At 39.9% G+C, this 26,542-nt stretch overlaps 1 protein-coding gene, 1 long non-coding RNA gene and 2 other non-coding genes across 11 annotated transcripts; 1 reads left to right on the top strand and 3 right to left on the bottom strand.

Moving 5' to 3' along the window:
- Positions 1–196: 196 nt before the first annotated feature.
- LOC115758731 lies at positions 197–4,159 on the bottom strand. Of its 7 annotated transcripts, XR_004017455.1 has the most exons (4): positions 3,607–4,159; positions 1,013–1,147; positions 438–943; positions 197–382 (listed from the first exon to the last, which is right to left on the bottom strand). It is a non-coding gene; the product is annotated as an uncharacterized LOC115758731 (long non-coding RNA). The 7 variants fall into 7 exon arrangements; XR_004017451.1 differs by having other exon boundaries at positions 438–1,147; positions 3,625–4,159; XR_004017449.1 differs by having other exon boundaries at positions 438–1,147.
- LOC115759371 lies at positions 3,988–4,183 on the bottom strand. Its single transcript, XR_004017528.1, has one exon. It is a non-coding gene; the product is annotated as a U2 spliceosomal RNA (small nuclear RNA).
- Positions 4,184–4,406: 223 nt separating this feature from the next.
- Positions 4,407–4,529, top strand: LOC115759369. The gene has a single exon (XR_004017526.1). It is a non-coding gene; the product is annotated as a U5 spliceosomal RNA (small nuclear RNA).
- A 1,534-nt stretch (positions 4,530–6,063) lies between these two features.
- On the bottom strand, positions 6,064–26,359 carry LOC115758348 (GTPase-activating protein CdGAPr). 2 transcript variants are annotated; one of them, XM_030698928.1, is made up of 7 exons: positions 26,225–26,359; positions 12,818–13,220; positions 11,472–12,757; positions 9,272–10,918; positions 8,915–9,209; positions 6,888–8,845; positions 6,064–6,696 (listed from the first exon to the last, which is right to left on the bottom strand). In XM_030698928.1, the coding sequence occupies exons 2-7, from the start codon at positions 13,184–13,186 to the stop codon at positions 6,618–6,620; spliced, it is 5,634 nt and encodes a 1,877-aa protein (XP_030554788.1). In that variant the 5' UTR covers positions 13,187–13,220; positions 26,225–26,359; the 3' UTR covers positions 6,064–6,617. The 2 variants fall into 2 exon arrangements, with proteins under 2 accessions (XP_030554788.1, XP_030554789.1); XM_030698929.1 differs by lacking the exon at positions 26,225–26,359 and adding an exon at positions 13,676–13,805.
- Positions 26,360–26,542: the final 183 nt, after the last annotated feature.

Consider the following 26,542-nt stretch of genomic DNA (forward strand, 5'->3'; position numbering starts at 1 on the left):
AATAATAATTTTAATTAAAATAACAATATTAATAAAAATTATTATAATTATAATAACAATAATAATAATATTGGTAATAAACATTGCTAATAATGATAGAAAATTAATAATTAAAGTAGTACTAATAATAATAATAATATAAATATCGATAATAATAAGAGCTTTTAAATTATATCATTAAAATTGTTTATGTTAAACTCGAAATATTCAACATGCGTTTCACGTAAATATTGCAAACTAGAGTAAGCTACCAAACATTTAAAGTAAAAGCTGTATTCTAAGACCTGGAAGATAAGGCGAAGCATTGGCTAGAATTGCTTGAGAATTTAAAACAATTTTTGTCATCCGACAAATTTCGTATATTTTTTTTGAAACTTCCTTTCTGTTAATAAAAAAAAAGGCTATATGAAAAATATACTCTAATTTCCAGTACTTACCTAATTTCGTACAGTGTAATTGTGACATGCAATTAAGTCGCTTTAGCTAAATCTTTGGGCATTATTTTTAGTTACAGGTAACTTTAGCCTGCATTGTGGGCGTGAACTGAAGCGTGGGCGTTGGCTGTCTACTGGGGTCCTTAGTAACGAACACAAGCTGCTTGTTGGTGGCACTTAAAGTGCGCCCCGGAACTGACATCTTCAGTGCCTCGGCTCCATTGTTTTCACATTTGACGTGAACGTGTGGAACAGCTTGCAGCATGTGTTAAATATACATGTTTAAAGGTCTGCCCAACAGACTCAAGAACTTCCAATGGTCTGTGTAGTTGCGGCACAGGAATCAACGTTTGGAAATATTTTGTGGAATCCCATTTGAATCGATGGAGTTGCACGTGCCCGTCAGACGTGCTAAGCCTAATTTTTATAATAATAAAAATCAGGCATCGTATTGCAAGGGCACTTTGCGGTTTGGAGAGGGAGGATGTTCGACGCCCGATGTCTGTCTTCTGGCAATTACAACATTTTGTGTCAGTTTGCATGGCAAATCCTTTTGTGATGCGACGTCCTCTCATTACCTTCTGTTTTTTTTTCGTATTGTAATTCCCTGAAATCAAAGCTGAAGTGTGTCAAAGATCAGGTTACAGACGGCGGCTTCTCAGATGCTCGATTGCAGCATCCGCATTTGAGTTTGATTCTCGGTAAATTAACTTCTGAAACGAGCAACATAAACTTAAGTATACAGTATTCAGTTAGCTAGGGGTACTTTGTTTATGCCAGGGCCAAAGGACCGCGCCACAAGTGGCAACATCCTTGCTTTGAGGTCAAAGGCGGCACTTCCCTGATATTAAATTTATAGGCTCAATAAGGGTTTGTTATTTATGTGTTTTTTTTTTAATATGATTATATCCCAAGATGTTGATCTTTAGAATTTATCGTTGTTCGGATATCAAATAATTGAATATACATAAAAAATAAATATTTTTTTTTAAAATACCTTCTTTTGAAATTCATTCCTAAGCTCTTTGTACATTAATTCTTATACATTACATTTAAAAATAAGGTGATTTCATCAAAATTCTTTAAAAGCGTCGATGTTTTTAAAAGGAAAAATATTTATAATCTGAGTATGCTTTACGAGAACCTAAGCACCAAATTTAGATTATCTAGGTGATTAATCTGCGGGATATATCATATAATAACTCGACTTTTTATCAACATTTATAGACTTTGGGGATATGTGTGGGAGTTATCTATAAATTATACTATACTTGATGTATTTATGCCTTGCCAGAAACCTGCCTTCTAAATTTAAATTATAAAGCGCCTCTAACGTCTTAAATCAACACACTTAGACAAATGTAGGGAGCGGTAGACTACGGCCATGACTTCATCAAGTCGTCAGCTGATATTTATCAGAAATACTTAATAGGGTCAGAGATGACGCCTTGTGGTTATAACATATATTGTTTAGTTTTAAATTGTTTCATATCTGGAATTTCTTCTAAACAATTTTCCCCGGCACGTTTTCCTTAATTCAATACTCTTGAAGCCCAGTGGGAAAATTCTCATACTTCCTAGACACACATATCAATTAGTTTTGCTTGGAAATAATAAACTCGAAATTTATGCTAGATGGGGCTGTTAAAATCAGTTTATGAATAATCTCCTTAATTATATTATACAGCAATTGAATCGCTTCCATTAATTTCACATATTCCTAATTGTAGGTTCTCCATTTAAGCAATGGAAGCGTTGTCAATTAATAGCCGGGTGGGACCATTTGTCCGCCCTTGCACTGAGTCAAAGTTTTTCCACGTTCCGCGCCACTTTTCAGTTGCAGGAGTTCCAGGACTTCGGCTACGACGGGGTTTTGCTTATTAAAAGCCTCTTGTTGTTATCCAAGGCACAGTAACCTTTTGCCCGGTTGCCGTCCGCCCAAACAATTAGAGCAGTAACAAATGCAATTACCAGTTCAACCTACTCCGAACCCCCCCCTCCAACCCGCCGCCACCCTCCCGACAACGTTCACGTTCCCGCTGCAGCACAACACAATTGCTCTCATTGGCAACAATTGAGCCGCAGAGCCGAGCGCCAGAGCATATCCTGCTCGTCCTGCCACCAACAAATACGAAAAATAAAAAAAAAAAGTTTGCCAAACGCGTGCCACATATTAAATTACATCGAAATATGTGCACATGAGTGTGTGTGTGTGTGGGGTGCGGGGTAGGGCGGGGAAAGTGGCAGCTTGTAATTTGCTGGCATTTTCTCAATGATTTTATCAGCACCCCGAACACAGATATATTTTGTTATTTTGATATATTTGTTTGAGTCGGCCTTGTGCTATTTGATTTAATTTGCAGCGCGTAATTGTCATAAAATTTGATTTACCAAATATTTTCTATTGTTAACTAAAGGGGTTTCGTGGAGGGTTTGGCCAACATTTAAGGGCGTGGCAAGGCCCACTTTGAGCATATTTTATATTTAAATGTAGCCTAGGCGCACAATCAAAGAGCCAACAATTAAAGCTAGTCGATCTTTTGCGAACTCTAGGCGAAAAGTAGATAATAAGTGTGTAATACAAGTCGAAAATATTTAGATATATATATTTAGTATATAGATATATATATTTATATATATACTAAAAAAGATAAATATCTATTCTACATATTGTAAGCTATTACTTTGAGATATAGTCATCCGATGTTGACAATAATCTGTATTATATTGGATATGGTAAGGAACATAAGGTTACATATATACTTTTTATTTGGAAAACTTAATTTTAATTAATTAAAGCAAAGCGATTAATGGCTAGCTCTTGAACTTCACGAACTTAATATTTTTTTAATAAACGTTTCTGGCCAAATTTTAATGATGCGAAAATGTTAAGGCAGTCTGTAAGTCACGCTAAGTGAAAGCCTGTTTGGCGTGCTCAACAAGAAGTCATCTGATTTGACCAGAAGAAGCTTTTCATGTTTATGCTCAAATAATTGCCAACACGTGCCCTATCAGCGTCAATCAAGGCAAAACAGTGTGCACAGGGGTGTAAGGGTATGGGCCCTAGGAAGCGCAGCAGGATGCAAACGTTTTCACACTTATGCACAGCATTTAGTGCATTCTTCAAACAACCCGCATATATACCTTATATATATTTATGGTATATACTCACTCAGCGGCCCTTAGCTACCTGTTCGGGTGGTTGTTGCTGCTGCTGTTGCCCTTCGTGTCCTTTCGCCGTTAAGTAGCCAGCTATATTATGCCTTTGTCGTCTGGCTGATGATGATTTCATAAGGCGATAGAGGTAGAGCCATTGTCATTCAAAGCAGCGTCTCACGCTGAGCGTTTCTGTGGCAATTTAATCAAATTAGTTTTCTCACGTGTTGTCCTTTTTAACCCGCCCCGCTCACAGCGGGCTGGTTCAATATATCTCAGTTAATAAAAAAATATATAATAGAGGGAACTCAACAGCCCTTTATGAACTCAAACTGAGAACAAAGACACGAGTTATTGTAGAGAGTCAAGCTCTAAACAAACAAATTGAAATTTATTATTCAGTTGGGCCGAAGTCCCGGCGATACTGCAATGCCGGGCCAACCCGTGACAGAGGTGGAGCAAGCCCCTAGCACTCCGTCTGATTCCAAAAATCAGTTTAACATTTGTTGTTCTCCAATGGAGAAACTATCAGATGTTAAGCTGATAAGAACAGATACTACACTTTGATCTTAGCCATAAGGCCGAGAAGCGATAACTTGCCATCAATGAATACCCAGGCCTCTATGTAGCCACAGCTAAAACCAGTTGCGAAGTATAAGCGAGACACGTGTGAGAGGTTAGTGGTGCCTACTTAGGGGTAGGGCTGTCTACACTGTTGCCTACTTTAGGGGCTCTTCAGGTGCGACTTCAATCATATAATTCACAACTAGTTCAAGCATTGCTTGAGGTAGAGTCAAGGTGTTTAATTCGGTGAATTCACTCTGGCTTCTCTTCAGTTGTCGAATAAATCTTTCGCCTTTTACTAAAGATTTCCGTGGAGAGGAGCACTCTAATGAGTCTAAATTGAATTTTTCGTGTGCCTGGTGACTTTTGTTGCCGGGCCAATTAAAAATAAATTATACACAAACTCGAGAAGGTCCCGACTATATATCATAATATACCCACATATACCACTATGAAAAGAGTTTATACGTTTAAATATATTTGTTTTAATATGTATTAAATTATTTGTTTATTGTTATAGTTGCTTGTGTTTGTTTCAAATTAGCCTGCAGCTATTGATTGTTTGTTAAATATGCATTCAATGAGTAGTTTCCTTTATAATAAATGTATATATATATATATATATTCATTTATGGTAATGCGCTTGTATAATAAATATATTTGTGTATATGCAAATAATGTACTTCAAATCATTTCGCAAGTGCTTTTCGCTTTCATTTGCTCCGCTTCAGCTGTCAGTCATTATACAATACAATTATTTATAACTAAGTTGCGGATTTATAATTATTATGTTCTTTTATCAAAATATATCAAATGCTAACTTATCTGTTTTAAAGCTTTCTATTTAGTTATTGTTTGTATTATAAATCTGTTTGGATTAACAGTTTTTCGATTTTTTTTCAATGCTCAGTAAAAATTTGGCAGCTGGGTCAGGACGACTAAATTAAAGTTTGTTATGCAAGTTCATTTTTATAAAAATTTGATTAGCTGAAATTTAACTAGTAGTAAAAATTTAATATAAACCACACTGGTTAAGTATTCTAAATGGTTATAGATCGTATCTAATTTCAATAAGTTAGCGTTTAGTTAATTTCTGTTGATTTCATTTAGTTATTGTTGGTCTTTATAGTTTTAATGAATAGGAAAGCTTTATTATACAATAAATATATACGCGCGTGCCTTATGCGGGTCTAAAAAATCTGTCTTTAAAAAGAATTCCCATTTGATTGTCAACGAGATTCTCGGCAGTGCCCATAAATTAGGCATACTCAAGCGGCTTTATAAAGCTCCGAAAACCTGTTTGATGTTGAAAAATTTGTCAAATACACTATAAAATTATTCGGATATTTCTTATACTATTGTTCTCTTCATAGCGAACTGTAACCATAATTAGCCTATGAACAACCATTGTTTTCAAAGTGTTAAGCTACCAGGTTCTACACAGGTCTATTCTAGATAGAATATTTAGATAAACACAAACGAAAGAAAGAATAATAACGTTTTGATTGGAGATAATTTGCATATCTTTTGAATTTATTTTAGATTTCTGACAGATTTGTTAGGCCCGTGTTTCGTAGCACTTTTCTATTGTACAATAAGAAATCTTTAGTTAATTTGCTCTTCTTTTCATTTTGCCATATTTTGCAAGCCGCGTAGCGCATTTAGAACAAGCAAGCATTGAGTATTTACAAGTATTTAAGTTTAAATAAAAATAGTTCATAGTAAATCGAATTTGTATTTATTTTATAAACTTTGTGATTTTTGTTAAAATATATATAAATAAATCGCATAATAATAATATACTTAAAGCAACTCACTCAAAGTTGCGTCGAAATGCATAAATTTAAATTAAGCTTAATTTTAAGAAAAACTCAGCGCTTTCTAGTTACACATTTAATTTAATTTTTTTTTTTTTTTGCCTTCTTAATTTTTCAATCAACATTTATGAAACAAATCACACATAAAACAAACCGAAATCAAGTCAAGTGAAATGCAATAATTATACAAATAAACGAGAATCCATATATATGTATATATATGCAAATATATAAATATAAACTTAACACCTACGATCGCCCAATGCAATAACAATTTGCATTTGGCGCTGGGTCTTTTTAGTTAGTTATTCACTCGAAACTCTACCTCGAGCTCCATCTTGAAAACAAAATTGAATTTTGCTCTGCTCTATATCATCCAGCGGCGATTTTGTTTGTGTTTTATGTCTTTGGTGCCGCATGGTCCAGAATCCAATATCTATATATATATATATATGTATATATATAGAAATAGACACGTATTTGCATGTGCTCTCGAAATATGCTCTTAACATATAGAATTTTACAATCTAAATAAGCTATATAACGCGGCCGCTCCTTTTTCTTCTCATACCTCGACTTCTCTTCCTTTTTTGTGTCTTCTGTTATCTATATAATCTGTATATTCTGTATTCGATGTTGCCTAAGCCTATTGATTTTGTGAACGAGATTCGAACATTGCAGTCATATCGCGTATTGAGAATTGTGGTGAGATCTTTTCTCTGTTGCTGCAAATATAAGAAGAGTTTTGAAATACATTCGATTTTTGCGGTCCAACAATTATTTTATGAATGTACTACTAAAATATGTAGCATTAACAGAATTATGTTAAGCGACTATAAGCTGTTAATATTTTATGCTGCTCTAAATAACATTAACATCATACGCTATAACATTAATATAAATAGGAACTACTTACTTGACGCTCGCATTGCTTTCTGTGGTTATTGGATGGGGCATAGAGTTTCTTGTCGGGCGATCGCGTCCGATACTCCGCTCAAACTTTCCTGGCATCGTTGAAGTCGTAATCGCTGTGATAACTGGCGCATTGTTGGCCGCATATTTCTGGGCTGTCGTCTTGACACTGTGCACGGCTAGATTCATGCTGGCCCCATTGCTGGTATCACAGTTCTGGTTCTTCTCGTCGGAGATGCTGCGCACACGTTGTGTGCCAAAGTCGCCCGGGTGATGCAGTGTGCTCTCAGAGCCAGCACCAGCGCGTGCCAGCTGCTTGAGATTCATGTCCATGTCCTTTTGCAGGGAATGCATATCACCGCGCGACTTGGACTTGATGCGCATCGAATCGGGGGCCTGGAAATTATTGTCATCCGAATTGAGCTCCGTCTTGGAGCGTGACTTAATTGTGTCCCCATAGTACTTTTGTGTCAACTGCTGGCGACGCTCCTCTTTGATCTTATCGATGCGCTCGCGATCGAGTATGACGCCAGTCAAGACGCTCTTGCGTCCGCCAGCGGGTAGATTCAATGTGGCGGCTGCTGCATTCGGTTGGGGCAGCTCACGGGCAGGCACATTATTCTGCTGTATCAGCGAGATGCGATTCTCTGTGGTGGGCGTGGTGATCGGCTCATCCGGTTCATTGGCGCGTTTCTGGCATATCTCCTCGGTAATGCTCATGCCTGGCAAACGCTTGGGCGGATTCAGCGTCTTGGGACGCGTGAAATCAAAGCTCTTGCGGCGATTGTTCAGCTCCGGCAGTTCTGGCAACTTACAGGCTGTCAAGTCCTGCAGCTGCTTGCCTCCAAACTCGCGGACAAAGGCGTTCTCGTCCAACGAACGTGTAATTTTCTGCGCTTTATTGAGTTTTTTGAGAGGCACAGGCATCACAGGCTTCGGTGGAACTGCGATGGGTAGACTCAGCTCATTTGGCTTTTTCATGGAGCCACCGCGTTGTGTGAAATCAAAATTGGGCAACTGCTCCACAGGCGAACTCTCAAATTTGGTGGCCAGCTCTTTGACGCTGAACGATGGCGATTTGCTGGGTTGTTCGTGTTGTTCCATGTTGATGTGTTCGACGCTCGGCAAACTATCCAGGCTGTCCAGTTCGATTCTATCACAGCTGGGCTGCTGTTTCACCACTGACTCCAAATCCAAATCCGACTCGAGCTCTAGTTCGTTTCCTAATGTATTGAGTTTCATTTCCTCGCCACGTAGATTCTCATAAACTGTTTTCGGCTTGCGCAGCTCAATGTTTTCATAAAGCAGCTGATCCTGCGTTCGCTGATCCTCCTCCTCTTCTTCTTCATCGTCCTGGTCTTGTTCAAGTTGCAGCAGCTGCTGAGTCATTTGCGCCGCACGATTGGCACTGACATCCTCCTCCTCAATCTGCTTGAGGTTCTGGCCGTGTCGCTCATTCAGCAACTGATTCACCTCGGTTACCGAATTCCTAAACAGTTTCACCTGCTCGTAGACAATGTGCTCGTCGAAATTCGTCTCCAGCAAGGGCGCGGGCTTTGCTGGCGGCTTCTCCTTTTCCGGCGACTTGTACGTTATGCTAATGGTCGACTTGATGGGACTGTTAACAACGGGCAGCAGCTTTGGCGGCGTCAGCGCATTGCTAGGCGTCTGCTCAAAGTCCTCGTAGAGCGGTGAACTCTCCTCGGTAGCCAACAGTGAGTGCATGCTCAGCTGGCGCTGCAGATGCTGATAGCCAAACTCGCTGGGTGTCACCGATTGACTAGTGTTGTCCGTAAAGTTCGAATTGTTCGGCGAGCTGGCCTGCAGCTGCTCCTTGATAGGCAGCGTGGCGGCTCGGTTCGCCGGCTGCGGCAGGCGTGGCTGCAGCGGCTGCAAATCCAGCGACAGTTCTCGCTTCAGGGCATGCATATCGCGTTGCTCCACTTCCGGCTGTTGGTGGAACTGTGAAAGCAGAGGTAAAATGTGAATTGGTATTAGAACCTGATATAATTGTAAGCCGAGCCGACTTACCTGCTGGCCCAGGCTCTCATGTGAACTGCCCAGATAACTGCTGCCTGCGTCTACGCCCAGCAGCAGCGGCTGCTGTTGCACATTGGAGGAGACGCCTGAAATGCCTGACATGGCAGAGTTAAGCATTAGCGGCTCCATATCATATTGTGGCGTATTCACTGCCGAGCTATTCTCCGAGCTCTCCGTGTCGCACAGCAGCAGCGAGTAACGTGGACTATGCGCCGGCGTTGTGGGCGTGGGCACAGGCAGCTTCACCGTAGACTGATCTGTGCCGCGCAACGTTGCGTTTCCATTGCTGCAAAAGGATTAGAAAAATTGTCAAATGGGTTTGTTTTGAATTAAATGGTAACCACTCACTGTATGGATCGCGTTGTACCAGCGGGCTCCGGTTTGAGGCCCGACTGCGTAAAGGTGCCTTGATAGCTGAAGCGCTCCTTGGCTGCCAGCTGCTCCTTACGCTTAGCGCCCAGCTGCACGGATGGATAGCTATAGCGTGCTGCACCTGTGGCGCCAGTCGGCGAAGGCAGCTGTGCCTGCGCCTGCGCACGCGCTGGCTTTGGCGGCGGATGCACCTCAACGCTGGCGAATTGTTGCTGCGCGGGCAACGGATGCTCCGGCGTGCCGCAGTCAATGAACTGTATGTCCGAGAGCTGATCTTCCAGCTTGTAACGCTTGCAGCAGTTTTCAGCACCAGCGGGCTCATGGCCACAGGTCTGTTGTGGATTGGGATGCGGCAGTATGCGGGCCGCACTGGGCGAGAGCAAGTTGAGACGAGGCTGCTTCTTGGGGCTTGGATTGACGCTGTTCGTCTGACTGGAGAACTCCTCCGGCCGTGCGCGCATAATGCGACGCGTAGCACAGCCTGAGGCTGGTGGCACATTCTCCTTGCCCACACGCGGCGAACTCACAAGCGATTCGCTCTCAGAGAAGATGCGCATTTCGGGCTCTTCGCGATCAAAGTTAAGTCCCAGCTCGGATAGTTCCCGGGAGGGGCAGGTGGTCATGTGGCCGCGCTGCGGCGACTGTAGCAGATCGAAGTACGAATCGTGCGAGACGCTGCGCGAATGGCCGACCGTGCGCAGACTATCGATCGAATTGGAGCGTATGCATAGCTCCATGGGCTTGCTACCCAGCGCCGAGTCGCGTGCATCACGAGTAGTTTCTAGCAACTCAATGGACTTTGGTTTGTCGTGCTTGGACAGCTCCTTGGTGGCATGCACGTGGGAGGCCTGCACGAAGCTGACGCGCGATGAGCCGCTCGACTCCTTGCTGCTGGCGCCTTCAAGGATTAGCTTGTGACCGGGCTCATTGCCTTGGCGCTGACTGCGCGTAAATATGGACTTCCACGAGGGCGTCTTATCCGGCTTGCGTTTCTGCCAGCTGCGCGGCACAGACAGAACTGTATGATACTTATCTGGCAGGCTAGAGGGACCGCCGCCCACCTCAATGTAGGAGCCAATGTTGGAGGCAGCATTGCCGCCGGCACCGCCTGCCGTACTGTTGCTCATCATGTTGATGGGCAGCGATTGTTTTAGATCACCGCTGCACTCGATGCGCGAGTGCCGCTCTTGCGCCTCCTCGAGGCTAATCAGCTTGGCACCCCCGGTGCTTAGGCTCTTTGGTCGCTCGACAAGACCCAGCGATTGATCCTGTTCGCGCTGCTCCACCAGCAGGCTCTCGCAGTCGGTGAGCGACTCTAGACGCAGCTCGCCTGCTGCAGCAGCTGCGGCGGCAGCAGACGCCGCCGCTGTGCTGCCCACTATGCTCAGGCGCGCATTATGATCCTCGAGCGCATCGAAAATGTTGTGACAGTTGCGTATAAGGTACTCGGTGACCACAGCCTGAACGCCCACGCCACGCAGCGCAGCGACGCCGCCAGATTCCAGTGCCGGCGATCGCAGCAAATTGGGCGCCCAAACAATCGCCAGATTCTTGTCCGTCATCCCAGTGCGTTCGTGATGCTGCGATACCTTGTTCAAGTGTTCCGACAAGTACTTCAGGGTGCTATCAAGAGGGAAGATGAAAGAAGCGAAGACGGGAATTATTATAAAATACAAATATAAATTCATAACATTTTCGGGCTACGTAAGATCAAATACCCTTGCAGATATCTATAGTTGCTCCAAAGATATATTGTTCCAGAGAAAAATAGTTGTTCCAAAGATTCAAGATATTCCCGGAGGTAAGAAACAGCAAGTATTTACATGCTTACCGATTATCAAGGCTTTAAAAAGTCGACTTAGATAAGACTTAAGTAAAGTACCAGCAAATATTGCTGTTTGTTGAATTTAGGTATACGATATATATCTAATCTTAGCCACAAAAACCACTTAATCTCCGGATGATTGTTTTTATAAGCATAATATTTCAGTAACTTTAAGGTCGAGAGACTAAAGATAAAAGCCCACAGACAAGCTTAAATGATTCGACTGTCAATAATAATATCTATAGGGTCGACTATGTCTACTCTCTGCATGGACATAGCAAGTAAAAGATTAGCCTCAAAGTGAGATCTTATTTTTAAGATAAAGTTCTCGTTGAGTCCTGCAGCACTTACCGATAGTGTGGCGGCGGCAGCTTCAAAACCGTCTCCTTCATGAGACGCAAACGTTCGTCGGCCTCGTCAGCCTTCACCTGGATAGCCTCTACAAAGTTGTCGTACAGTTGATAAGTGCAGAGCGGATTGGGCAGCTCACGGAAGTACATTTTCAGCAGAGAGCTGACCGCATGAATGTCCTGCTTCATCTCCGGATTACCCAAATCTGGCACACGCTCCTCGTCGAAGGCGCGACGCAATCGCTGTATGTTCGATGTGATGCCAGAGAGGCGATAGATGCCATCGATGACGCCATAGTTCTCAATGAATTCGGCACAGGAACGCAGCACCATGGGTATATCCTGGCCGCTGTTCAGCAGATGCTCCGACAGATCACAAGAGAAGACGCGCTCCCTGTAGATGCCGCTCTGCTTGAGGCGACGCCGCGACGGACGCGACAATATGAAGGAGCGAAAGAATGCAATCAGTTTGCCATGCTTGCGCAGCACCGGCTTCGTGGGCGAAGCATCTAGATGACCCACTAGCGGTGCGGGCATGGGAAAATTCCGTGGCACCTTGTCGCCAATAGTGGCCACACAAGACTGAGGAAAGAAGCCAACCTCATAGAGGGACTTCTGCAGATGCGACTTCTTTCCGCGCCACCAGATCGATTCCGCCGGGCTGGGCATATCAATAACAGAGATCATATCGCCCACCTCAATGTTAATCTCGTCCGGCGCCTGCGCCTGATAGCGTCGCACGCCATAAGCCGCGCCCACCGCTGGCGTATTGATCGTACGCTGTGTCTCCCCATCGGCCAGCGGTAGGCGGCGTCCTTTATTGTCCAACTGCAGCCAGGTGAGTATAGTGCCGCATGTCAGCGAATCGGAGGCTATTTTGGAAAAGCGTTCCAAATACTTGGCGACCGCATATTCCACATCCTGTTCGCTCTGCAGCTGCGCATCCGCCTCCAGTTCGCACATGTTGCGCAACCCGCTAATCTTGCGGTCGTAGACACAACGATGCAGCATCTCGTCCAGCATTTGCATGTTCTCGTAGCTGCGCTTTATCAGGAACGGTTCACAGCGTTGAGGGCAGACGCGTATGATGAACCAGCAGCTCTCAGGCGTGAACGCAGCCGAACGCATCGAGCTGTGCGCCAGCTCGCCGCCAATCGACTGGGAGGCAATGCTGCTGCCCATCTGCTCCGACTTGTCGTCCAGCAGCTGCACCGACAGGGCGCCCAGCTGTACGCGCTCATAATGAAAATGGGCGCATTCCTCCAGCTTGGGAAAACGACAGGATTTCTGTGAAGAAATTATAGATTAATATATATAGTTTCGATAGAGGGTTCAGGGTTTACTTACGCTATTCAAAGGCTGCACGGCCATGTGCCTGCTGGGTTTGGGTGGCGGCACGGCTGTCGTAGCTGGCGGACTGCAGTTGGACTCTGTGGATGCATTTGAGATTTGTGATGTGTTCATCGAGGCAAACATCTCCTGGCAGCTGCTGCCAAGGCCTAAGTTAAGGCCACCCAAACTCTCCACTGGCACAATCTTAAAGTTTAGCTGCGCACCGATTGCAGCCGCCGGAGCATCCGTCTCGAATTGCAGCGGCGCATCCTTGGATCCAATAATTGGCTGCAGCTGGCAAGTGGCAGTCTCTGTGGAGGAGCTTGTTGCCATCGCATGCGCATGCAGTTGTGCCGCCAGAGCGCTGCTCACCTTCTCGGACATGGTATATGCTCACGGATTACACGTATTTAGTCATCTAAAAGAAATGAATGAAAACAAATTAAATCAGGCCAAAAATATTTCTATATAACTTTATAGGTTTTTATATGGAAAAGTAGTTCTGATAATGTATCACATCTGCACATCCTGCTGCAGCCAATGTAAAGTCTTTGTAGATGATTCAAAAGCATAACCATTTAAGATATACATTATATTCGTAGTTATAGATTGATTAGGTTACGTCTAATGGAATATGAGCAGCAGCTTGTATATTATTTATTACAGGGCAGTTTAAAGTCGAGCCCTTGATGCCCTTTGCATCAAGCATGACTCGCCGGGCAGTCAATGGCCATAAATTTCCAATTACTCAGAGATTTCTTTAGTTATTTCTTTGAAATTGTATAGGGGCACACACACACACACACACACACTTTTAACGAGTGTATCAAAATAATGACGGAAGCCGTCAATGAAGCCCCCCAAAATACTTGCATGACTCTCAAATCAACAGCTACTCAACTTTGTGGGTTGCAGACTGTTGTACACTGGCAAAAGATATTGTTGTGGTTTAATAGGAAAGCAGTTTGTTTTCATTGGAGAGCGAAATAAAATGTATAAGAAAGTTGTCTAATTTTTTTAAGCGTTGTGAGTTTTATGTCTGGGCATACTGTTCAACAGAGTAAAGATTACTAAATAATTGCTTAGCCTATGCAATTTTGTCAAGTGTATTAATCGAAAGATTTGCACTATGGAAATTTCTTTTATATTGTTATTACAGCGAATTTTTAATTGGCGTATTTTTAAATATGTAAATTTCGTTGACGTTTAATGCACACATTTTGAGTGAAATCTTTTTTTTCTGTTTTTTTTTTTTTTTTTTGTTAGTGTGCTTCATTAAATGCGTAATTTTGACAGTGTATGCTGTGTGCTGCTGTTCGCGTTTACTTTCTAACAGCACGCACGTATTTTTTTTTTATCAATTACCCCAAGCCGGCGTGTTCTACTTTCAGCCAGCGCAAAACTCTCTATGGGCAAATGCTGTGAGCCGTGTCTGGAATTCCTTTATTTGGAATAAGGCCAGTGGCTCAGACAGACACAGCCACTGGCCGCTTAAGGATGTGGCACACCACACTCATATATATATATATGTATGTACATCTGCAAGTATATCCCATCTATAAACAGATACAATAAATATTTATAAGCAACCAGTTGGATTCGCAATCGACTCACCTAGCGGCAGTTCTGATTTACAGGCGACACCAAATGCATGCAACGGCCTGCAACATTTAAACTTTCATAAATTAAGCTAGCCAGGGGTTGGGCAACAGGAGTCGTTGGGAGGGGAGTGGGCGCAACACTTTGACTGCGTTTGCGACTGAGGCACACACGTAGAGCGAAAGAGAGGCAAGACAGAGAGACTGGCGCTGCCGTTGGCGTCGGCGAAATCGCAGAGCGAGACGGAAACGAGTTTTAGCTGAGGATAGAGGGAGTGGGAGGGAGGGGCGATCCGGTACCCGGCACTGGACACCGGGCAGCAGCAGCAACTGCCACAACAGGCGGGGCAGGGGGAGGGAAGCCGGCTACGTTTATCAAATGCAACAAAACTATTAGAAATGTTGACGCTAACGGTTCGAAAATGCAGCACATAAAGAAATACAAAACGACAAAAGCGACAATAACAACAACAACAACAACAACAAAATGTGCACATAAAAAAGCGTTAAGCGAAATAAACAATTTGGTAAAAAACAAACGGCAAAACGAGCTGGGAAAATGGAAACAAAACACACACACAAAAAACAACAGCCACAAAAAATAAACGAGGTAGAAAAAAATAATGGAAATACAAATAAGAAATAGCCATAGATCAATGCGGCCAAATGTAGCTGTAATGTGGCCTAGGCAAAAACGGGAAATGCGATAGAAATCATGAATTAATGCGTGAGATTAACTTTATTAATGATATCTTTGACAGTTGGTCCATTATAAAGTAGTACGGTTTGATTGTTTTTGATCCATTTAAGGTCTTTCATAGCTGTTCTCTAATGAAGTCAAATAGCTAGTTCAACAATTGAATCGCAGCTCATTTATAGATTGTATAATATAACTTAGTATTACGATATATTGCCCTAATAATGCACTATGTTATTGGGAAGTTCAATTAATAAGAACTATTGCTTTACTTTACTCAAATTTTTATTAGTTCTAAGAGATTTAATGTGGGAAAATGGAATTATTTATTTTCTTGTAAATCTACTATTTTACATAAAAATATGAATTAAAATTTGTGGATCAGACATGCTTAACCCATGAACATTTTTTTGGTTTCTTTACTCAAATATGAATTAGTTAGCGTTGAATAATAAATGATCCGTGATATAGTTATTAGGATTTATTACTATATTAATACAATAATCTCTTTGCTATAACGTTGAGTTAAATAGAATTATTAGATCTTTTTAGTGCAATTTTTTAAGTTATTTTATTTAAGCTTAAGTTATTATGATCAATTCATAGATTATTAATGATCTGATTGAGTGAGTTATTTGTCCTGGAAGTTCAAAAAGGATTCCTCTAGTTACGAGTATAAAGTATAATGCGATTCGGCGATGGAATTTTGTAATGTTTCTAAAGCAAGTATAGCTACGGTTGGACTTTATGTTGATGTTGATGTGAGATATATTTATGTGAAATGTATCTTTTGAGCTAAGTGACGAAATCTGTTTTAATAGCACGTCATAATACAATATTGTAAATATTAAGAGAATTGTTTAGTAGATAGATTATAAAGTAATACGACGTATTAAGATGACATTTATCAGTACAAGAACATTAAAATATTTATGACGATTTATTATATCCTTGAAGGGGACAAGTTATGTGTAACGCATAGAAGGAGACATCTCCGACCCCATAAAGTATATATATTCTAGATCAGCCGATTTGATATGGCCACGTCCGTCTGTCTGTTTCTATGCAAACTAGTCGCGCAGCTTTAAAGCTTTCGTTTTGAAACTTGGCATAGGTTCGTCTTTCTGTTGCCTGCCTGTTCTGCAGGCAGTACGTATATCGAAGGCGGATCGGACTACTATATCATATAGCTGCCATAGAAACGATTGGTCGAAAAGTAGTACATTGCATGAACAGCTGCAAAAGGCAAATATCTGCCTTACTTTCGCGTTCCTAATATCTCTTATAATTATTGGATTTTAATTGCTTGCTACAGGAATATTAGTTTTTGAACAGATATTATCTGCTTTGTGGCATTAAGTCGATTAGATTGCTAAATCATATTTTTTTGAAGATACATTTTTGTGTTAATGGCCGTGTCTGGGCTAATTTCTTGACCGTTGCATTTACGACATGATAATCAATATGCCCAGCAACTGTTTTTCACTCGAATGTTTTTCAATTCAAATTTGTATTGCTGCAATTGCTGTAATCGGTTTTTTTTTTCGTGCCGTTACAAGGCGTTATTGCATACATATATATCAAATGAATTTTATCTCGCACATTTACAATGTTTCGCTTGATTAGCTGCTGCTGCTGCTGTTGTTGTTGTTGTTGTTGCTTTGGGGTGTTGCAATTGGCAGTTGCAGCTAGGCTCTTGGCCTGCTCGTGCACTTTGCCATCGCTGCCAAAGATGAAGACATTTTCCCAGGCAAAGCCGAAACCGAACCGAGCCGAACGGTCAGCCAAATCATGTACGTCACTTTCTCCAATCAATTAAGCCCCATGTGCAGTGTGTACGTGTGCCTGTGTGTGTGTATTTGTGTGTGAGTGTTTGTGTTTGTGTGTGTGTATGTGTGTTTGTGCCAGGGTAGCGATTTCAATCGCTGGCAGCCTCTGTAGACTAATTAATGCTATGAAATAACTTAATATTGAACAATAGTTAATGGCTTTTTAATAGTCAGGTTTTTACTTTTTTCTTTTTTTTTTGTTACTTTTTATCTCTCACGACTGACCCAATTGAGACAAGTAAAAATGCTTAAGATTTAAAGACGTAACTACGAGTTACCCTGTAAGCAGACATGCTCAATTAAATAATTTAGTTTACTACAAATTATACTCAGTAATTATCAGTTGTAGACATAAACTCGTTTGATGCTAATTAAATCACGTACTCAAAGCAATCCTGACAAATTGTTGATTACTGTCAAATTCAAAGAGAACAACATTTGTAGATGGTTTTATTTAATAACAATCATTTTAATACTTTGTGCAAATTGATATAAATTCAATTTAGATAGTATATTATTTATGCAAAAACAACTGGTTTGTACAAAAAAAAAAAAACGAGAAGGTTAGGATATATTCAGCACGCCGAAGATCTAATACCCTTGCATACATTTGCCTTTCGGTTTTTTAGATATGTGAATGTACTGAAGCTCGTAAATGTTGAGTTTTTTTTGCCAAAAACAAAAACTTATTTATCGACCAATTCTTACGTTTTATTTATCTCGACCAAATCTTTCTATAGAGGTATATAGTATATAATATTCCGTAAAGACTTGCCAAATATATAAGCAGCCTAGTTTAAATAGTAAATGTTGGAGTTAGTCAATATATATTGACAGAGGAGAGCGTTATTCACCTAACTTAATTTTCGACACCTAACTACTTTATCTTGAGGATAAGCGACTATCACTATATATATATATATAAATATATTCTGAAATGTGTTATAAAACTTGTCTTCTTTGTCTGCTTACAGGGTATACAAACAGCTTTGGCTGCCAGGCCAAACTAAGGCGACATGAGCTGCAGTGCGTGCCAGTATCTAAGAGATACTGAGATACTGAGATACTCAGACCCGCATTCGTATGCGTACTTGCATTTAATAAATGCACACAGACGTTCTAAGTTGTCTGCTGCAGTAACTGGCAGTCGGAGGCTTGTGCTAATTTATGGCACTAACTGGGTCACAACTGCTCAGCGGCGTTTCTAGAGCGAGAACACACACTAACTAATGATGTTGTCGGCCATAAAAGACTTGTGACTACGTATATATACACATATATTTATACTATATGCCATGCATAATGTGCTTAACTTGGTTGTCAGTCAGTCAGTCGGTCGGCAGTCATTTAGCTGCCGAGTCCCTGACATGCTCTTGTTGCGCTCAACAAGTGCAACACAATAGAACAGGCCCCTGCATTAACAGATCCGTCCATCCGGGCAGAGGAAGTAGGAGGTGCTGCAGCCACATCCCAGCAGATAACAGCCCCGGGAAATGTTGCTCACTGATTCTAGGGCATTAAGTGTAAATGGTTTCTAGGAAGCGCATATATATGGGAAAAGAAATAAAAGTACTTTTGCACAGCGTGAGAACTTGGCGGTTGCTGATTAACACAAGAAGCTGCTGATGAGCTGATAAAAAGCTAGATATAATATATAATTTCGGCACGTCTTGTTTTTCATTTCTTTAAATTTGGAATAAACTGAAATTCGAAACTGATTAATGTAGCTTAAATACTTCCTGAGATAACAGACTGAAACGCCTTGGAAGTGCTTCAAAGCATTGCAATTTTTCATATTTATCGAGGAAGCTTTATTTTTATTACAGGTCCTGAAACATTATATTCTTAACTAATAAGTATACCCGTTTCTTTGTCTAACCTCTATGGGGACTTTTTATATATGACTATATAGAAAAATAGAATGCACACATGGAGAGAATCAAAACAGAATTCAGCTTTTGTTCATGCTGCACTTTTTCCTAGTAGAGAGATCCTTGGGTTTCGCTTAAGTATGCCGAAGGTTCACTTTGTGGTTAACCCGCCTCGGTTAAAATATATGACTTTAATATTTAATAAAAGCACAACAAAGTGCTCGTGCGTTTCGTTCTTAGTCACACTTAAAGATAGCTAAAATAAATATAATTACACCACAATTATAACAAATTTAACCACTTTATAATATGTGTTTATTAAGCAACTGATGACTAGCTTTAATAAATGATTCACACTTTTGCAGTTTAAGCCAATTAAAGCCATGGATATATGCTATACTATGATATTACAATTGAATGGAATATAAAATTTCAAATTTCTCATGGACAGTGACTAATGAGTGCGCATAAAAAGTCATTAAACTGGCCAATTTCAATGACCATATAACTTTTATAGTCTGTGTGTGTGTGTGTAGGCACTCTCGTTATGTGCTCGACACATGAAATATGATGGCAGAAAAAAAAAAATTGTATTTATATAAAACTATGGGGTGTCTCGTCTGCTATAAGCAACCCACTGAGCGCAGATTTCCAAATTGTGGCCCCAAGGCTGCTACAATTCCGGTTCCATTGCGGCGGCGCTACTGGTTGCTAATCTCTCGAGCTGTGTCGTATCAATCTGCGCCTCAGTTGACAGAGCCAAGAGCCAAGAGCCGCGACTCGAGACCAGAGACCAGAGACCTGAGACACGAGACACAAGAGCCGAGACGAGGCACTTGCCAGTCGCCAGTCGCTGGTCGCAGCTCGCGAAATCTGATCTGATTGTCTTGACTGACTCACAATGTGCATTTGTTTACATATGTTGAACCTTTTTCGAGAGATTCCTCCCCTCCCCCTCAACACACTCTATACTCTGCTGACTCACAAAAAAGCTGCCACTGTTCGGGGTACGGCGGTCGGTTTGGTTGCATGCACCCTAATTAGTCTAAATGTAGCTGCATATTAGTCAACTCGGGCAAACGCTTTCATTGCGTTTATTTTTAGTTGTGAACGCAACCCGCCCAACCAACATTTTAGACGACTCTCTCATTACAGACATACCTCGTAATTGTGCAGCTTTCAACTTCCGGTCACATAACAGGTGCAGCCACAAATCGTTTGAATTGAAAGCTTGCACAAGCCAAAGACCGAAGTTTGAATGCCCTTGCTTTCAATATGAAAAAGCAAAACTTTAAAAAGCTTTAAATGTGAGCTGATTTCTTTCTATGAACTAAACCTAAAGTTGTTTATTGTATTAATATTTAATTAAGATTCAATTAGTTTACGAGGCATAGCTGTAATACTAACAATTATATATTATAATAATAATTTCCTGAGTCACTTTTATGCCATATAAATCAACTTTAACTCAGTTCACAGACTATATATATTATATTTACTATTATCTTATCATTATTTAAATATTATCTGAACGCCTCATGAGAACCACTTTTCCTACGAAAATGTCATCTAGTTAGTTTATTCTTAAACAAACTATATGGACAGAAAAGAGAGAACTACTAACCGCTCGCTTTCTATAAATGCATTACAGACAATAAATAAAGAGACAAAAAATTGTAAAAAAAAAAGCGAAATCGCTTAGTGCTTATGTAAATTTTCTACTTTGACATTTTGTGCAGAATTTCGCTGGGGCTCTAAGCGCTCCGAGCCATAAAACCTAACCTAATGTCATTTAACGACGCCGACGTCGACGTCGCTGTCGACATTTGCCGCAGCTTTTGCCAAGCGCACAGGTACACACAAAACTTTTTAATGGAAGTGAAAGTTTTTTGCGCGAAGCCAGTGTCTAAAAAAAAGGCATAAAATGAAAAAAAAAATAAAATAAAATTTGGCCAACACACAGGCCGCATATCTAAATATTTTTTTATATCCATTTTTGTTTTTTATTAGAGCTCTTAGCGCCAGCAGCCCGAAAATATTCAAAAATCAACAACAAATTAAGTGTACAATAAAATTGCACATTAACAAATATTCGAAACAGCTGCTGGAAAGCGCGAGCCACATATATTTAGAAGCAAACGTCAGCGCCTTTTCAATTTCATATAATTTAATTATTATTCAATATGGTCTGCGCGCATATAAATTGTTAAATAACGAACAATATCTGCACAAGCCAAAAGAACGCGACGCAATTAATAAACAAATGCGAATATTGGAATGAATGAAAGCTGAAATGTGCCTTATGGTTGAATAAAATGCGTTATTTATTCAGGCCTAGTATACTCTAGATATATGCTTAAATATTCCAACAATTCAGACGAGAAATTTCAGTTTCTTTTGTTGTTTTTTTTTTTTCCCCCGTTTGCCATTTATTTGTTTTTTTTTTTTTTGTGGCATTTCTTGGGGTCTATGTTTAGATATCTATCAATGCGAACTATATACAGGAATTTCTAAAAATAGATCTGTTGACTTTTGTACCAAGAAAATACAGAAAATACAACTTTACAGGTTGAATAAGATAAGATTGGGTGTTAAGTCTTTGGCATGGGTGCGTAGGGACATCTCTAAGCTAGTAACCTGTTTCTAAGCTATAAATCAGTTTCAAAGCGACTTGTTTACATCAAGATTTGAACAGGTTGAATAACTGGTGAAACGGGATGATTGTTTTTTAAGTCTCTAAAGTGGTTTGAAGTGGTTTTTCTCTAAACGATCCTAAAAAGAAAGGAAATCTGTGAGCTCTGCTCGTTGTGAACAGGTTAAACAAACATACACATTCATAGTGTGAAAGGGTTCTAGAACTTATTTCAGATACGTTTTAAGATATGTTCCCAAAAGAAAATCAGCTTGTGCACCTGCAAAAAACTAAAACCGGTTTTAAACTGGTTGAAAATTGACTAAAACTGTAGGTGTACAAATAATGAAATGCAATTTGTTTAGCCCTTTCAAGTAAAACATTGTTATACATTCCCATTTGTGTAATTATTAAATTAACATTGAAAATATTATCATATCTAATGCTGTATTCAATATCAAAGCCATATCTGTGATTCATATGTAAATCTATAGATAAAAGGTGATTTCTTTATCGGAAAAAAGGCTAGATTGTGTGTCACATGGATGAGTCATGGTGAAAACCTGCACTGAATGCCAAAAATGTAGCTCAACAGGCAACATATACATATAGAGATAGCTATAGACAGATGTAAAGGCAAGTACTTAGTCAGCATACAAATCAAACAAGCTGATAAATGTATGCCATATATGTAGACTTTATAGTTTTACAAACATTTAAATAATACGTGATTGTATAAAGTCTATAGATAATGCGTTTCGAAATTCTTATCAATGATCACTAGCGAAATTTGTGAAACTAGTTTAAAAGCGAATCTTATGTTAAATAAGCGATATTTTACGGTTACCTAATAAGGTTGTATAAAAATCTAATAATAGTACAAAATTTATACCATTTTTATGATGGTATAAAATATAAGCTTGATATGGGGTATACATACATTGAAATGTCATCTAAAACTGGGAAAAACATACATGAGTTAATTGTGAACTTATTTAACATATTGAAGCGAAGATTTATTTATAAACAGAATCAATAAGAGCAGGCATTCACAAAAAATTTACTTAAAAACTCATGTCTTAAATGGAAGACTCTGCAAAGGTAAATTTATGTACAAAAGATAGTTCGAATGGCATCATTCAGTTAGTTTTTGGGGAACTTTTGATGTTCATTGACTCTTTTTCGAAAATGTTGTCTAATTTTACTCAACTACTTCAAATTGCTGCATTTAGCTTCTGAGGCGCAGTTCGTCAAATACAATAATCATCGGATCCATCATCAACATCAACATTATGTTGTTGGTTTTTGTTTCATATGACTGCCGACTACAACAACAACAACAACAACAAGACAGCAGCAGCAGCAAATATAAACAACAACAAGCAGCGGTTGTCAGTTTCAATTAAAATCAATTGAGCTCAATTATTTGATACGCAGATGAAATAAAAAACCCGCGCGCCACAAGTTTCTGTTTTCATACGACGTTTGTGTGTGTGTGCGTGTGTGTGTGTGTGTGTGGGTTTGGCTGGTATGTGGCCCTCGAAAATGTTAAGAATATGGGGGCGTGGCTAGCAAGAATTTACATGCTGTAAATAATAAACAATATGCGAAAGCGAAATGCGAGGCACAGGTGTAAACAGCAAAAACAACAACAACAACAACAACAGCAACAACAACAACAACAACAACAACAATAACAGCAACAACAACAGCAACTACAAACATGGCAACAAGACAAGAGCGACAAAAAAACGGGTGTAAAATCATTTTTTGCACTTGCTTCTCATATACCCCGTAAATGGCATCAATTGGAAGTATGCTGGGATAAACGGAAGATGAAAGCGAGCTAAATAAGCAGATAATTAATATTGTAGGTCGCAGACCCTCACTATAAGAATTATTCGAAATTTTGATTTTCAGTAGACGTTTATATTTTAGGAGCTAAATTAATGAAACATGGCATGCGGGCTCTTATATAGATGATATTGATTAATTATATTAAAAAAAAAAGTGTTTGTCAAGTATTAAAGCGATAAAATCATTGCTCGTAAGTAAAAACGCGTCGTTTGTAGAGATAATTATAATTTGCCAAAAGAAAATCTGATTTCTGCAAACTCTATTTGAGAAAATGGATAACTTATAACTATATTTTTAAAAATAATTTAATATAATATATAATTTTTTTTTATATCTTATATCATATTTTTTGTTGTTTTATTGTATAATATATATATATATATATATATATATGTATGTATATATATATATATATATATATATATATATATTGGTATAACATTTGTTTATTAATTCCTATTACCAATTAAGTAAAATTTTGTTTTTACTCAACACTTCTTTAGCCCCATCATTGCTGGGTATGTGCTAGTCGTGCACTCGTGCGCTCGCTACACTTACTTGTTTTGACTGTAGTTTTTGTTGCCGCTGTTGTTGTTTTCTGTTTAATAAGCCACAAGAAAACAGATGTTACCAACAGCAGCAGCCAGTTGGTCAGTTGTGGCTTAAGGCAAGGGTTAAAAAAAGAAGCGATGCCAGACAAAAGACAACAACAATAACAGTAGGTGTAATGGGTGTAGGTGTACGACCGTGTCTGCCTGTGTGTGTGAGTGTGTGTGTGTTTGAGCGGATGTTTGAGTTGAGTGCACAGCTACCGAGGCGCAACGAAATTAATCGAACTCTATGCGCACGTTATGCTCTAAACACGAGCCAGGCACATACATATGCACATGCACATGCATACATATATATCAAATGTATACATATATGTATATTCGTTGCATCTGTAGTTATCTGGCAACTTGACACGTTTCGGTCTGAGGCAGTTTTCATCACATTGGCAGCTAGAAATGTGCCATAATCGTGCGCAGTCGCAGCGCGAATCTTTGGCTTTAAAACGTGAGGCACATAATAATAACAGTACTCGTTACACGCTATATCGCATATAACATATAACACTAATACACATACACAACACAATGAGAAAGCTTGCCCAAAAAAAAAACGTATATATATATATATATATATATACATACATGTAAATAGTAAAATCTTTGACTGCACAATTAGAAATCAGCGGAACAAAAATGTAACATTGACGAACTACAGATGCTCTTTGGGCGCAAATATAAAATTGTTTTACATATGCGAATATTGTACTCTACGTTGATTATACATTCAAATTTGTCTGAGTACAGTAATAAATTATAGCATATGTTAAAGTTGTGTTCTGAATCTGAGGTAAAAGTATAAACGCAAAAGAAACGATCTTGAACTGATTTTTCTGTTTACTTACGATATAATAATAAATGTATGTACAGTCTTCAGGGTTAAAACAGATCTTGCAAGGTAGGGGTTGCTTTGGAAGCAACGAAAACGTGATTAATGCAGTCTTCGCATCTTGTTAAATCAAATGAGAAATAAAAATTCCCTTAAGGGTAATTTAAAAACAAAAATATCCCTAGTTCACTAGACCCGTTATATTTTGCATATGCATATTTGCTTTGTAGGGTATAAAAAAGTAAATGCTGCGATAGCGACCAAAAATGAAAGGCCGTTGCGACAGGAGTTGGATTTTTGTTGTTGTTTTTCTTTTTTTAATTTTATATTTTTGGGAAAGTAACGTCGCGACTGACAGTGCAGCGGCAGAGGCGGCGCACTTCCAGACGTAGGCGATGGGGAGACGAAGACAGCGATAGGCGCAACTGGAATTGCTGGCGAGTTCAATGTCAACGGCGTGGGCACACACTGTTTTTTTTTCTCTTTATTTTTTGTAATTTTTTTTATTACCACTTCCGCGCCGTTGTGTAAAGGAAGCCCACAACTAAAGTACGGCCACACCTAAGCAAAAGCCTCGAAAAACAAGTAAAAGCAAAAACCAAAAACAAAAAGTGGCATGAACAGGCAAAAGGAGAAGGAGCAAGCAGTCGGGCGGCATTTACAGCGCGAAATGGGGTGGAATGTGTTAAACAGATACAAAGACAGACAGAAAGGGGCAGAGTGAGGGGCAGACAGACAAGCAGGCAGCAGGCATATGGTGGAGTTGTCTCAGGTGTGAGTGTGTTGGTTGTAAGTGTGACCAGCAGGGTGACATAAATGTAGTGTAGAAGCAACAAAATAATATACGCACACATATGCTTATAGACACATGTATTTGCCCTTTTACATACCAGCAACAACAAAAACAAAAGCAAAAGGAAAAATGCGTACATTAGGCGAGCGGCAATCCATGCGTGTGAATAGGAAACACACAGAGTAAGAGTGAGAGCGAGAGGCGACAATAACGTATGACGAAACCACACAGCAGATGCGGGAGGCGGCGAAAGATGTTGACCCCCCCTTAAAATGGGGCGTTGTTGTAATACTGTTGTAATAACTGTAAGCTACTGTTTTTTTTTTTTTTTGCCGTATTTGACACACAATTCGCGCTGATGGGAAAACGATAAAACAATAACACAATTAAAAAAGACAGCGTTTTGAAATGCTTGAGAAACAGAAACAAGCGTCTATTATTTATTATGCCTTAACAATACACATACACTGACACACATTTTTAAATAGAAGAAGAGATACTTTTCTTCTGCTGCGGCCGCTGTTCGTTCGCAGCATATCTTTTTTCTTTTGCTTTTCACACACTCGCACACATACATGCACATGCACAGCGGCCAAGCGCACAGCCACACACACATACATACGCACACACATACACAGGCAGACATGCGAGTTTTGCTGGACAGCAGGCAACCGCTTATTCAATAAATTTACCAAACAATAAACACACCTTAATTGCACATTGAAGCACTTGCATGTAATTGTAATTATATTACAACATTTCAAGAAGTTTTCACTAGCAAAAATTTGCAGGGTTTTTGATTGGAAACGCGACAACAAAAATTGCGGCGCACGCACAAACGACCACCGAACCGACGACGACGAACTAAAAAGTACTACTGAACGCAGTGTGACCAATGCAGACCAAACGATACCTAAAAGTAGTATTGTACAACAGAGTCGTTGCTTCGCTTTGTTTGGCTTGCCCGCGATACCAAATTAGGAATTTTGCTTTAAACGCATGCGGTCACACTAGTAAATCGCATAT

The sequence above is a fragment of the Drosophila novamexicana genome, unplaced genomic scaffold, assembly GCF_003285875.2.
Source record: "Drosophila novamexicana strain 15010-1031.04,08,12 unplaced genomic scaffold, DnovRS2.1 tig00000193-arrow-pilon, whole genome shotgun sequence".
Lineage (NCBI taxonomy): Eukaryota > Metazoa > Arthropoda > Insecta > Diptera > Drosophilidae > Drosophila > Drosophila novamexicana.